Source organism: Penicillium malachiteum (genome assembly GCF_028827825.1).
Source record: "Penicillium malachiteum strain IBT 17515 chromosome Unknown utg000001l:1.0-8184562.0:1.0-8186909.0, whole genome shotgun sequence".
Classification (NCBI taxonomy): domain Eukaryota; kingdom Fungi; phylum Ascomycota; class Eurotiomycetes; order Eurotiales; family Aspergillaceae; genus Penicillium; species Penicillium malachiteum.
The window spans coordinates 7,632,435-7,647,142 of record NW_026643094.1 but is presented as its reverse complement, the minus strand read 5'-3'; the positions used below and the strand labels follow the sequence as shown (position 1 = coordinate 7,647,142).

The following is a 14,708-nucleotide window of genomic DNA, read 5'->3' as shown; positions in this document are numbered from 1 at the left end:
TACCCTAAAGATAGTGATAACGATGCATTCTGGTTAGCGCAAGTTCATTTCTCTAACAATAACTTCACACGTGCATTGGCCCTTCTCTCCCGTGGCGACCTTGTCTCTCGAAACCCCGCCTGTCGTTACCTTGCAGCGCACTGCTACATTAAACAAAACCATTTTGATCAAGCACTGAATATCCTTGGCGAGCATAATCCTACAGACCTGATCCGTAATCACCACACTCGGAGGAAGATTCAGCATCTTAACAGCCAAAGCCATGTGACTTTACGAAATGCGAAGGCAGGAACAGCACGGGGGGGAGCGTGGCGAGCGCATTGAGCGACGAGAAGACCGAGAACAGGAGGACAGCAGTGATATTCGATTCGAAGCATCCATGTGTTATTTGCGAGGACTTTGCTTTGCAAAGCAGAATGCATTTGACCGCGCTCGGGACTGCTACAAGGATGCAGTGCGTATTGATGTGCAATGCTTTGAGGCATTTGATCAACTCATGAAGAATTCCCTTATGTCGCCTGCAGAGGAGCTTGAGTTCCTTGAATCCCTGGATTTCGACTCAGTCTCATCACCAGACCCAACGGTCGCCCAGGAGGCAGCCGATTTCACAAAAATGCTCTACACGACCCGTCTTTCCAAATACTCCTCACCTACAATTCTGTCTAATGCTACCGAGACTCTCTCAACACACTACAACCTCTCTCAGAACCCAGACATACTCTTATCGCGTGCCGAGACATTGTTCACACAATGCCGATTCCCAGAAGCTCTCGAATTGACCTCTTCCATTCTCTCTAACGCCCAGTCGAACGAGCTTGCAGTTGCCAGCAATGGAATGCCTGCCCATAATCATTTAGGCCATGCCCCAGGTGTCTATCCCCTCCACCTAGCATGCCTCTATGAGACAGGTGCCACAAATGCATTATTCCTACTCGCACACTTGCTGGCTGATCATGCACCGGAAGAGTCTTACACATATTTGGCCATCGGCACCTATTATCTTTCCGTGTCCAAGATCGCTGAATCTCGCCGGTTTTTCTCCAAAGCTTCTTTACTTGATCCTCACTCAGCCCCTGCATGGATTGGATTTGCCCATACTTTTGCTGCCGAGGGAGAACATGACCAGGCCATTGCGGCATACAGTACAGCTGCCCGGCTCTTCCAGGGTAGCCACCTGCCACAGCTCTACCTGGGTATGCAACATCTAGCATTGAATAACATGTCTTTGGCCCATGAATATCTCTCTGCCGCTTTTGCTATGTCAACAGGTTCCGCACCAGGTACTGCATATGTACCCACACCAGACAAATCACTTCCCATGCCTCTAGGTGGAGACCCTCTGGTACTGAATGAGCTCGGCGTTGTGTATTTCCATCAAAATAATCTCACTCCCGCTGTTGAACTATTTCAGCAAGCTCTGAACCTAGCTAATTCTCTTCATTGCGAACAAGGCGCCTGGGTTGCAACACGTGCCAATCTGGGCCACTCTTTGCGCCGGATGGGTCTCCATCGCGAAGCTCTGCTGGAATTTGATGACTGTCTTCGAGTGGGTGCTGGAGGTAACAGCATGGGCTACGCACCCTTCTTGGGCGGTGGGTCGGGTGGCTCTAATTCAGTCGCGAACGCCTCCAGCGTTGGGGGCTATGAGGACCGAGGACTCCTGGGTTCAATCCACACATCTCGAGGCTTAACCCTTTTGGAGCTCGGCCGGGCTGGTGATGCTGTCGCAGCTTTGCATGAGGCTGTACGAGTATTGGGCGCTAGTGGAGGTGGAGAGGCCGCAGGAGGAGCCGGTACTGCAGGAACGCTTCTAGGTCGTGCACTAGAAATCTGGGCAGAAGAAGGCCGTGAGCAGGATCGGCAAGTAATTGAAGAAGAAGAGGAAGAGGTAGAGGAAGTTAGCCAACCAACGCATTCACGCCAGGGAAGTTCATCCTCTCGTGCTCGCGAAACTCGCAGAGAACGTCCAACTCCCGGTGAATCACGCCGACGTGGTGGTCGGAAGGAGGCTTATCAAGAGCAATGGACAGATGAAGTCACACATGCGGCTACTCCACAATCGATGGAGCCCACACCCCCGACTATGGAGCATCAAACCGAGATGGATCTAGATGGGGAGGCAGATGGATTACTGCGTCGTGCTTTGGATCGCATACGTCCGCCTCGTAGACGCCAGGCTGTTCCACCCCACCCAGACACAGTGATGAGTGACACTCCTGTGCGTGCTCGGGGACATCGATCGAACCGGAGTCAATCCCAACCACAGTGAGGCGGAGAAGCAAACCCAGGGATAATGATGATTGCTTTTACGGAGGGCTAGTTTTGGTTTTGGTTCTTTTTGTTGCATACATGGCAGGCGTTACGACGGTGCAAAAGTAAGGAGACCAATAGAGGTCTGTGACCTCAGGTTTCCTGGTGGGATGATTGTGAAGTAGCAGAATGCATGACTTCTTTTCCTGTTAATCCATAGTCCATAGCGTGCGAATTGACTCTTTTCGCCCATATCAATGAACCAATTGAACTAGGAGTCGAGAAGACTAGGATAGGATCTTCGCTAGTATGCCCAGACCTGGGAGTAACCTTGGAATACTTTTAGGAATCATCTTGACGGGACAATGAGATATCAGTCGGCCGGGCTATGACATCAGGTCTGCTCTGTGGCCAGTGGTGCGCCCGTGGTCCTAGATGTGTACATTTCTCTACATTCATAAAACGGAGTTACGTCACGACGTCAAAGTCCGACAAATTGCACGACTCACAGCCCCTGTGGCCAAGTGGCTAAGGCGCTTCACTTGTAATGAAGAGATCCCCGGTTCGACTCCGGGTGGGGGCACTCCTTTCTTTTTTTTCCTTTTTCTCTTCTTTTACTTTCTTTTTAAGGATGCCTCAATGTAAATGTCATATAAAGATCCACGCTGGCAGTTCGTGATCGAAAAAGCCATGGTTGACGGACCCCATTAACAACAGGCATTGATCCTTCCAAGGTTATTTTCACTTTTATTTTTCTTGGCTTTCATAGTATCTAGAGCCCTGTCACCTGGCACTTTCTTTTGCTGTCTTTTCATTTGTCAGATCGACATTGAAAACTGAGCATGCATACATGTATACTCCGCCAGTACATACTGCAAATCGTACTCTAAGATTCAATTCACTTGCATCTCACAACAGACGTATCTGTGCCCAGGCATTCGTCTATGTGAGGATGCAGTCCAATGGATCTAACAGCAGATGCATCCACATATCCCACCTGGACAGGGCTCCCATTGATCCACTCTCTTCAGAATATTCCATTAAACAGGTCCATCTCCGGCACTTGGCCTTGAATCTTGACTGCCTGATCTTGAACTGAGTCTCCACATGACCCTAGAATGGATAAAATTGCCGCTGCTTATCAGTGCTTAAATTCTCTAATGTTAGCTGCCTAAATTTCAAGAGGATTGAGTACTAGCCTATCCTCGTGTTTGCCATTAGAGTTTGTTGGATATTGGTCGCCTAAAGTGTCACGATATTCCCGACATCAGACTAATTGGGACCCATTAGGAGATGATTAGACGGTACTTGGAGTATCTCAAAACTCATTCGACTGTCGATTATGGTCATGGGGTCTAATCTCGAGTCAAGCCTTGGAGGTCAAGCGCATGCATATATTGGAGCTCAAAAGCCTGTATGGGTCCCGCAGGGACACATAGGTTAAACTTGTCAGATACATAGTACTATCAAGGGTCATGGTATGTGCCATGGTCAGCACTCAAATCATGTTATACTTCCCAAGGTCTTACAAGGCTCTCACGTACTAATCTGGAGTCCACGAGCCAACATTGAAGTTATGTGTTAATTTAGTAAGTATGATATCTGGACACATATCCTCCAAATGCTTCACCGGTACTTAGATGGATGTCACTAGTAGACGCACTACTCGTACTTAGTAGCTTAGTGCAATTCCGAAGGCTTCAACTTGAAGCTGCATGTGCTTGTGTAGTACTTCTGGTTGCCTACTATAGCCTACCTAGTAAGTATTAGCCCAAGACCATAAATACGCCTGCCTGAAAATTCAAGATTTCAGCTAAAATTGCCGAACTACTACACTAGTCAGCACCGGACTCTACACCAGAAGGGGCCAGCGGGGCCACACATAGGGGGCCATGCACATTTGCTTATTGGGTAGTGATTTGAGGCTAAATCACTTTTTTTTTTTAAGTATTCAAACGTTGGGGGTTTGGGGCTGAATGTGACCATGTGCAATTGAGATGGTATCCAAATAGAGGTATACACAATGTACATCCATGGATAAAGTATGCAGGTGATGAGATATTATTAGAGTCCTGGCGACGTTTATTTACGGGATGGCGCACCACTAGAGACTAATTAGGATTAGCGTCATTCAAAACTGGACCCTGGACACTAAACTGTATTAGGAAGGATTTGTTTGATTTGTTTGGATTGCTTGAAGTGTTTGAAGTGTTTGACACAGTTTTAACGACCGAGAGAAGATATAAACTCAAGAATTGGTTAAAGAATCATGTAATTGATCCAGAAGTGGCAGATTACTTTAATCTTAATTAAGAATCAGCGCATGAAATGGTCAGATGGCAAATTCTGCACGGTCATTTCATAGCCCCCGGGTCCGACAACCAGGTGTACGTAGTCCTGGCCACACTGACGCTAAGTGGATCCTCATCGCCCAGGCACCGCAAGGCTCCCAGTTAGTGTGATGGAGAATGACGCTACATGCCCCACTCTTTTGCTTCCTGAGGCTCTATTGAAGGCCAATCGTCATCCTGCGACGCCGCCGATCTGTCGGGAAGCTTGACAATCCTCTCCCAAATGAAGGATGTGGAGTACGAGTTTCAGGCTGTGCGTTTTTGGGAACTGTATTCCTATTTTCTCCTTTTTCCTGCCCACATCCCACATGTTCCCCGGAGAATTCCAGAAGGTGTTTTCCACTGCATAAGATTCTCCCATCCCCGATCTCCAGCATGGTTTAGATTCCTGAGGAATTTCACTTCTCGACTGTTTGCGCGACATGACCGCGAACTGCAACTCCCCCTTAACAATGCCGCGTCGTGGGCGTGCCCTAGCGCTGCTTTGCGTCTTCGCCGGCTTATCATGTAGTCTCATTCTCGTCATCTGGTATGGCATGAATTCCGACCGCGACTACATCCACCCCGTTCTCACTCAGCTTCTCCCTGCTGGTCACTGTGCCTGTCAAACCTCTACTACCTTTCAATGCTCCACATGTCTTGCCTGTCCCGAAACAACTCTGCAAAAACCCAGCAGTCTCTCTAATTGGCAGTGGGATTACCCACGCGATGCCTCAAACGAAGCCCTACAGCAGTCTCAATGTAGTGCAGCATTCCCAGGACTCTTCGAAGATGTGGTTCGCGCAGAACGACACTGGCTAGGCCAGGGTCGCATCGCCACTGAGGACCTAGATGAAATCAACCTGGAGCAAGGAATGGTGCGCGCCTTTATCTCCCGTGGTTATTTACATGTGGTTGCGGCACGAGCGAAAGGGGACGATCACCGCCGCAAGATCATGGGTGTTCTAAGCTCAATCCATCGTGCGCTGGCCGCCGACCAAGACCGCGCACAAAGAAATGATATCGAGTTTGTGTTTTCAGTAGAAGACAAGGTGGAGGATGTGACGAGTCCTGACATGCCGGTTTGGGTCTTTGCTCGCACTCCATTGGAAAAGGGAGTGTGGCTCATGCCAGACTTCAGTTTCTGGGCTTGGGATAACCCAAAAAACTACATTGGACCTTACGATCAGGTTGTTGACCATATTCAGCAACTGGATATTCCGTGGGATGAAAAGAAGCCCCAGTTGGTATGGCGTGGAAAACCGAGCTTCGCCCCCAAGTTACGTCGAGCCTTGATTGAAGCTGCCCGTGATAAACCATGGGGAGATGTAAAGCAGGTGGAGTGGAATACAGGCAAAAACGTATTGAAAATGGAGGATCACTGCCGCTACATGTTCATCGCGCACGTCGAAGGTGAGTTTAACGATCTTTCCCCTCTTGGATGCGAGCATCATAGCTGACTTTTTAACCCCCGGTCAAGGTCGCTCATACTCTGCGTCTCTTAAATACAGACAGGCGTGTAACTCTGTCATTGTCGCCCACAAACTCCAATACATCCAACATCACCATTATCTCCTTATCGCCAGCGGACCAAACCAGAACTACGTCGAAGTCGAACGTGACTTCGGCGATCTGGAGGAAAAGATCCAACCCCTTATTCAGGATACCGAAGCCGCACGTCGCATCGCACTGAACAGTGTGAAGACATTCCGTGAGCGATACCTCACGCCTGCCGCAGAAGCTTGCTACTGGCGCTCCCTTTTTGATGGCTACAGCAATGTCTGGAACACCAGCGCGACCCAAAGAACCGATCAAGACGGCAAACAGCGCGGCCTACGATACGAGTCTTTCATCCTCCTAGAAAGCTCTATGATGTACGAATTCCGAGCAGATCAGCTGCAATTTGGACCATGATAGTCGACTCCACAACCTCACCTCCTATCGCACCACGCCATTCTTTTTATCCCTGAGAACTCTACCCAACTCGATCTACTTTTTCAACTTTATTTCTATTTAAGTTTGCATAGAGCGAGCGCCATGACGATATCTCAAACCCATTCTTTGATACATGTTCTATCTCATGCACTGTCCCCTTTTTCCAGTTGGAAAATTTGAACTTATGGGGTTCTCGGAGTGCAGGCATGTAGACGATACACTCTTCGTTTATTCATTACTGGCAACGGCGTTCAATGGATCTTTGTGATACCACAGCATCATCGATTGATGTATATTATTCATTTCTTTTCACTACATTTGAATCTCGTACATAGAACAGCATGACGAGTCTCCGGGAGCCGTCCAAATATCACGCTACTACTCAAGCATTTGAATCTTGGAATAAACTAAGAAGATACGTATACCGTCAACTGGGTTCAAACTTGTGCAGGAAATCCAAGTCAGCACTGGCACTATTGACCCCAAGAGACAGGGTTGACCTTGAAACTTGAAAGGTGAAAACATTGAACCTTTGATAGGGAATCAACTCCAACTTCCTATCTCCAAGCCGCCCTTGCATTCGAGTTCGAATATTCGGATCCACAGACTCCACCTACTCCACACTGACAATGCTTCCCGGGACGCGTGGCAGTCAACGTATATCAATCTCGGGTAATATAGCGGAAACCTTGAATTATCTTTGATTTAATTCAATCTAATGAATTTTAACTTCGAATCTATCGTCCTGTTAGTGATACGCATATGGAAAACGGAGAACTTCGTGAAAAATGTTCATATAGTATCCACACGTTTATCCACACACAAGCTAGCATGACTCGGTGATACACAAGGTTGTGACTGCTCGAGTCATGCAGACCCATTCAATCAGACGAGTCATAGTAGCCGATTTCTTTTGAACAGCCCGGGTCATTATTTCACGTTTTATGGCCCTGAGCTAGTACTAGCATTTTACCTAGGTAGTAATCAGTGCACACTTTTCAAGTAAGAGCAATTACACGCACGTGTGTAATATTATTGCTGGCCCAAGGCAGTGATCATCCAGGGATATGGATATAAGCTCAGACCAGTGCTTAATTTTCATAGAGTATCAAACTTGAAAGTAAATCTACATTTATATAAGATGCTAGTAATCAAATAAAATCCCCCACATCCTGCCCGTTCTTCAGTCAATTCTTCACATACTAGCACGGGCATGTACTCTCTGCACATGTGTCATTATGTCCATCATAGTTGATGAACTTGAAGTATCCATGTCGGATAACTAGGCCATCATCCCAAATAGGCTGGTGCTGAATCCATCCAGATGTCCTACAAACTGGAACTCACATATGGAAGCCTGGATTCATTGTTGGTACAGTAACCTTGGAGCCAGTAATAATGTTCTTCAGTCAATCGTAATCCTAGATTCATCATATAATATGTAAATTTGGAATCTTTCCTAGGGGTACTATGCTGGCCCAGCTTAATATAGCATTTGAACAGTTCCAGGGCTCTTTGAGTGGCGCCTGGTCACTTTCCTAGAATTAGCAAATAGTAATTCAAAACATAGTTTGCTCTTGGATGATTAAAAGTTAGAGCAGCCTAGGATTCTTTTTCTCCTACTGGCAGAGGGCTCGACTTGACTGCAAATGTGCAGCCTGAAGGTAAACTGTAGGATTCTGTAGCAAACAACCCATCAGGAGATCGAAGCGGAGGATAAAACCAAACTATAATCGAATGAAGACACCATTAGGCTCAAAAAACACATATTACTAATAATACTCTATGTTTCTGTGTCACATTGATGTAAGGACCCGTGGACTTATAGTATTAGATTATGCAGGATTTCATTCGGCTGTCTACCTGTAGATGAGCCATCTTCCTAAGAAGCTACCAAAAATTGGAGCAATTATGCCCAGCTTAAGCTATGGGAATACTTCCTGGAATTATGATAAGCTAAATAGTAAATATTGAAATTATCAAACATGATTGATCTATAAATCTGAAGAACTTTGAGTAGTAACACAATCCAGATCCCGTGATATGGTCACTGGAGCTCCTTCCCTCTTTTGATACTTCGATCTCAGTTTGATCTTCGACCTCATCGTCTCTCATTACCCTTCGATCCTGTTTGAATATTACCTATTCATCTCTCACTTTTATCACTTTCAAGAACATATTCTACTTCAACTTCAAGTCCTTTATCAAGTTCTTAGATTTGACTTTCCATTCAACGAAATGGATATTGAACTCACTGAACTTCCCAAGACTGAGCCAGAGGTTGAGGCTACAACGGTCGCAATCCCGGAGGACGTTGACTTTGTTGAGGACAATGTGCAGTCACGCGTCCCAAAACCTTTGGTACGCGTCACCAACCTGCATGACCTTTTACTAGTACTTATTGTGCGCCTTTCCAGTGGCTTCTTATAGTTCTCACAATTCTATCTTCAACCTTCCTTTTCTCGCTCGACAATACAATTGTTGCTGATGTACAGTCTCCTGTAGTTGAGGCGTTCGGCGACGTCAACAAGTTAAGCTGGCTTGGTGTCGCCTTTGCCCTATCCTCTTCCGCGACAATAATCACTTGGTACCTTAACCCTTCACCTTGATCTCCGATAGGTAGACCAGTCTAACATCTGGGTTTTCAATAGGGGCAAACTCTATGCAATTTTTAGCGCAAGAACCATCTACCTTGGCTCAATTGTTCTATTCGAGATTGGCAGCACTATCTGCGGCGCTGCTCGAAATATGAATGTCTTTATTGCTGGACGCGCCATTGCTGGCCTTGGGGTATGTCAAGTTTGAATATCTTGCCTTGATAACAAAGAGTGACAAATCATTGACATCACCAGGGCGCTGGAATGTACTTAGGATGTCTGACTTTGTTATCCGTCACAACCTCCGTTCGTCAGCGACCGGCGTATATGGCGCTTACAGGAATAAGTTCGCTGCTTGGTGCCTCGTAGCTGGGATTTTGTTTATACTAATATGTTAATAGCCTGGGGAAGTGGCACAGTGCTGGGCCCCATGTAAGGAAATGCCCAACAATATATCTGCTCTGATTGCGAGTATGATGAACTGATTTTATGTCTCATATAGTGTCGGCGGCGCATTTTCTCAAAATGTTAACATGACATGGAGATGGGCCTTTTACATCAATCTCTGTATCGGAGGAATTCTCTCACCCGTCTTTGTCTTTTATCTTCCTAAAGGAGACCCTCAGCCCGAGGTCCGCCTCAAGCGCAAGCTCTTACAAATCGACTATTTGGGAATTCTTTTGAACACCGGGACATTCTCGGCACTCATAATGGCAATAAACTTCGGAGGAACTCTTTTTGCCTGGGGAGCAGGTCAAGAAATCGCCTTGTGGGTTGTTGGTGGTGTGTTGCTTATAATGTTTGCCTTACAGCAAAGATTCACACTTGGTACCACGGAGGGTGAACGCATCTTCCCAGCAGATTTTCTTTCCAGGCCTTTGATGTGGCTCTTGTTTGCAGAGATGAGTGCAGCTGGAACATGCGTCTTTGTAAGTCTTGGTTGACGTTCAAGTTTTCAGCTTTCAACACTACTAGTAATAAGCTAACATACAGTACAGATCCCGACTTACTACATTCCACTCTATTGTCAATTTGTTATTGGTGATTCCCCTCTCACGGCGGCTGTCAGACTGCTTCCATTTATTTTATTGATGGTATTCTTTGGTCTTCTGAATGGAGCCATGATGATGAGGTTTGGGCTTTATATGCCTTGGTATCTTGTTGGTGGTATTCTTACCAGTGTTGGAGGAGGTTTGATGAGTATGTCTTCTTTCCGGCATTGAAGTTCATTGATCAGCATTGTGCGACGATAATTAACTTATGGAAATTAAAGGCACAGTTGATGAGTTGACACCGATTGCCCGCATCTATGGCTACTGTGCTCTTATTGGAATTGGCTCAGGACTGTTCATACAAACGAGCTTCTCGGTTGCGCAAGCCAAAAACTTCCGCTCCCGCGGATCCGACGCCACGTCATTTATCGCTCTCGCTCAGAATTTAGGAATTGTACTCGCATTAGCTATTTCCGGAGCAATTTTTCAGAATCAAGCACTGGGAAAGCTCGAGAAACTTCTCCCGGACTACCCGCGGGAGGTCCTGCAAGGTGCGCTTATGGGAACGAACAGCGACCTCCTGAAACATATCCCCAAGGAAGTTCAGCGTGAAGCACTCCATGCCATTGTGAACGCCATGTCTCACACCTATTATCTTGTCATTGCTGCAGGCGTAATGGCAGCTGTGGGATCTTTGGTCATGAAGGTTAGCTGAATTCAACTGGATGGTGGAGAGTGGAGAGTAAGCTAACTATCTGACAGAGAGAGCGAATCTTCATCCAAGCCGCTACAATAGCCTAGGAGTAAGACCACGGGCTCCACTTTGAGGTGGGATGAGGTGGGAATGGGCTACGTTTGCCCACAATCCATGAACCAGCGCATCTTAGCTGTAAAAGGATTTTCATTACTTATCGTGCATACGATATCCAGGAGTTGAAAGGTGCTTTAACAATATCTTGAGGTGTCATGGAAAACAGAACTGTATTTTATTTTATTCCAATCAAGCACTCACTCCTTATCTTCAGGAACTTGAACATTCAAACCAGTCAATTCTCTTTCTATAGTCCTTCTAGAAGAGTTGACGACAGCGAGAACCCATACCAGACCGTTGCTACCAGCGCAATGGCATTCAGGTGGATAGACATGGCATGATTGCGTGAGAAGTTTTTATTTGCGCGATGAACCTTTCCATCATCAGGGTCCGCCGAGTCATTCTCGCTCTCTGCCAATGTTGAAGATTATTAGCAAATTCCGAATGGAAATGGATAAAGCAAAACACATACCGGAGGACTTACCTTGCAACGCCCGTCTAACCAACGCTGTCGTCGTAGTCTTCGGTCCAAAAACAAAGTAATTCAACGAGCTCATCACAATAACCACACCAAGCGGAACAGCGCTCCACACATTCTTCACCAGTGAAACAACACTATAGGGTGGGTAGGTCGCTGCGGTTAGGGCGGCAAGACCAATCTGACAGCCAAAGTAAACGGGGAAGACACGTTTCTGGAGGAGGAGGAATTCTCGCATGGGAAGGTGATTGTAGCAAAGTTTTGTGTTGACAAAGCTCTGATAAATGTGTTAGTTGCCGTATATCTCTAGGGTCATCCTGGCTCTAATATCCAGAAGGATCAGTACTTCATGAGTGTGATCTGCTTACCTGGAAGAGCTCTGTGCCTAACAGGGTACCATAAGAGAGGATATGATAGGGAAGGAGACTTCCCGCTGTTTTCAAGATCGTATCCATGGTGATTGGGAAGTGGATGAATGAGGGAGGTCAGAGCAGAGGTGCGGATATGTTGTTGAGTTGATAGAGTAAGAGAAACAGAGGCAGATAAACTGCCACCCAGGCTTGTCAGAATTCCGCTAGGATTCCTCCAAGTATTCAAATGCCCAGGGAATTGTAATTTGGTGAGTGATAGACAAGGTTGCACTGGCGGAGAACCGTGGGGATACTAGAACTCGGGTTGCCCAAATGGTGTGGGGGCTGTAAGCTAGATTGAGCTGATTACCAATTCTCAGATGATTATTCTGCTTACTTTCTGAAACAAGCTGATTGGGCTTACTTGACATATTAATTATACGAGGTGAGAGCTACATTCACCAGGGATATCATTCAAACCTTGGAATGTTGTGTCAAACAGTACATGTGCTGTGCAAGACTTAGCCCTCACTAGTAGTATGAAGACTTGAATGGATTCTCAGGCCTCCTGGGCTTTGGAATATCTTATATTTTCAATCCTTATTCCAACTCTTCAAAACTCCTAAATCCAAGCTCGAGAGTTTTATTTGGTGTTCAGATCATGTCATATTCCCAAAGGTGAAGTTGAAGTTGAACTGACCGGGACATGGATTTGGAACAGCCGATAGGTATAAAATAGCAAATCCCAGCACTTGAGGTGCCCCTTCCCTCAAAAGTGTAGTACTTTTGAACCTTGGAACAAACCTTGGAATCATATTCAAATTGGTGCATAGACCAGAACTCGGGTCGCACAAATCATTCTACTTTTAGACCAGTACAAACATTGAATCGACTACTCCGAAAGTCTCATGTGCATACTACAATCGGAATATAATGCATTGCCCATTTCAGTCCACATGGCATCAACAAGTCAATCCAGGCTAGTTTGCAATGAACACCATCAAGGGAGCTGTACTATATGTAAAGTTGAAGATCTTGAAAAGGATGGAAGTATACTGCATCATGTTGTCGGAAACTTCCGCCTTGATTTACAACTTGAATCTGGGCTACCCCGGGGGATATTCGTGTATCGGCATTTTCATGCTTTCTAAACAGCCGAAAGCTTGTCGAGATCAGAGGAATACGAGCTTGTTGAACATTGACACTTCCTGGATGCTCCTGGTACTCTTTGGTGTATACGGATTGCCTTCAAATGCACATGTGTTGGATAAATCTTAAAATATTGGGTACGGGAGCTCCAGGACTACAAGAAATCGATCAGAGTGTATTATTAGACAAAGCAACCGTTTCATTTACCTCGAAAATTTGAATTCACTTCAATGAGAACTGTCATGTGCTAGTGGACCGTGGTCTTGATCTAGACGCGGAGCACTTCATGTATACATACGATATCAGAACAGAACGGATGATTCCCAAAAATGGAGTCACACAAATCTTGCCACGCAAGATAGCTACAGAGATTCAAGATCAAACAGAAGACAGCAGACAATCAATAGATTCCTCACCGATCCAATGTGAAACGATGCAGTTCAGCTAGCCAGGCACCGGAGCCAGAAGAAGCAGACGAGATCAAGAATCAAGCATGAAGACTCGTGGCGATGGCTACACATCATGAGGGGAAACGGTCAAGAAGGAGATCCCCAAACTCATGATACACCAGACTGGCGGTGCGGTCTCGTGGAACTCATCTCTTCATCCAATGGGTTGACTAACAAGATACTAGGATTATCCAACTCCAGATGCATCTCCTGAGCTATTGATAATGCATAATGTATATCCAGCCAGCTGGGAGAAATGAATACAAAGAAGGGACCTCTCGTCAGTCAGTCAAAGGGCCCCGATATAATGTTCTTTGATGGTCATTTTCAGACCGACTCGACCTTTTCTCGGTAATTTGTTCCACAGGCGCGTGTCACAGTGAGATTGGCCAACCTGATCGACAAATCTCCCACATGGAGATCGAAACAATGATCATGAAAGATCATAATGTTTCAATTCAGCCTGGGATTTATAAGAAGTATGCCTGAGGTGGGTCGTGTCAATGAGCTATAAATTTTCCCTGTGTCTCGTATCTTGAAACACTTGAAATCCCTCAGCGTACAGTAGCTGGACAGAGAAATCATGAGAACAGAGAAGAACTCCGAGTCACAACCAAGCCACGAGGACTCACCCCCTCAGAAACAGGATCCACTAGAAAGGAGAAGACAACAGAATCGGCTGTCACAAAGAAACCATCGTTAGTTGCCCTTCCCTTTGGTCATTGCCGTTGAGTATTCTGACAAGGGGGTATATCCATATCAGGTCGCAAGATCCGAGACCGTATAGCCAAACTTCAAGAACGTGTCATTGCAAATGAACTTCGGGCAGTGGCTGCCTTTAATGGATGGGATAATCCATACGGAGCATCATCGCTGACATCTTCCGTTCAATCCTCCTGTTTGCCATACCTGGATATAGAGCTTGGCCTAGGCTCCTCAGGTCCTCCGACCACAACACCAACCCCACCATTCATCCCACCCAATGAGTTATTAAGCCCACCTATGTGTTCGATGGACTCCAATATTTCTCAACCAACTTCCCTATTAGAGGAGCCTGCTCATCTCTTCGACGCGGCCACAGACTCGCCGTTTCTGAGTCCAGTCAGCAATTTTGGTATACCACTGGCTATTTATGATAGTCAGAATAACGAGCCGGTTCATGATACTAGAAGTATTGTCGAAGAAGTGATGAGCAGCCAGCCTCTTGAAAATTATCCAAAATCTGCATGCTCTATCAGCCCGGTGCTTCTTTATGTTGCTGCAGGTACGATGCCACGCCCACTTACCTATCATTCGTAGCCAACGAGACTGACATGGAATAATTGCGGAAGACTGTGGACTACCTCAGATACTCCAAGCTTTGAAGA

At 46.2% G+C, this 14,708-nt stretch overlaps 4 protein-coding genes across 4 annotated transcripts; 3 read left to right on the top strand and 1 right to left on the bottom strand.

Annotated features, from left to right (window-relative positions):
- Window positions 1-277: 277 nt before the first annotated feature.
- N7483_002816 (anaphase promoting complex subunit CDC16) lies at window positions 278-2,269 on the top strand (the record flags this gene model as incomplete). Its single annotated transcript, XM_057086253.1, has 1 exon — window positions 278-2,269. One exon carries the CDS (start codon window positions 278-280, stop codon window positions 2,267-2,269), a length of 1,992 nt encoding a protein of 663 aa, XP_056952402.1.
- Window positions 2,270-5,053: 2,784 nt separating this feature from the next.
- Window positions 5,054-6,494, top strand: N7483_002815 (uncharacterized protein; the record flags this gene model as incomplete). The annotated part of the gene is made up of 2 exons (XM_057086252.1): window positions 5,054-5,993; window positions 6,061-6,494. The coding sequence occupies 2 exons, from the start codon at window positions 5,054-5,056 to the stop codon at window positions 6,492-6,494; spliced, it is 1,374 nt and encodes a 457-aa protein (XP_056952401.1).
- A 2,259-nt stretch (window positions 6,495-8,753) lies between these two features.
- On the top strand, window positions 8,754-10,905 carry N7483_002814 (uncharacterized protein; the record flags this gene model as incomplete). The annotated part of the gene is made up of 9 exons (XM_057086251.1): window positions 8,754-8,854; window positions 8,911-9,102; window positions 9,167-9,305; window positions 9,368-9,458; window positions 9,514-9,544; window positions 9,615-10,041; window positions 10,111-10,312; window positions 10,386-10,810; window positions 10,867-10,905. 9 exons carry the CDS (start codon window positions 8,754-8,756, stop codon window positions 10,903-10,905), a joined length of 1,647 nt encoding a protein of 548 aa, XP_056952400.1.
- A 257-nt stretch (window positions 10,906-11,162) lies between these two features.
- Window positions 11,163-11,848, bottom strand: N7483_002813 (DUF4149 domain-containing protein; the record flags this gene model as incomplete). Its single annotated transcript, XM_057086250.1, has 3 exons — window positions 11,163-11,326; window positions 11,388-11,670; window positions 11,762-11,848. The coding sequence occupies 3 exons, from the start codon at window positions 11,846-11,848 to the stop codon at window positions 11,163-11,165; spliced, it is 534 nt and encodes a 177-aa protein (XP_056952399.1).
- Between the last annotated feature and the right edge of the window lie 2,860 nt (window positions 11,849-14,708).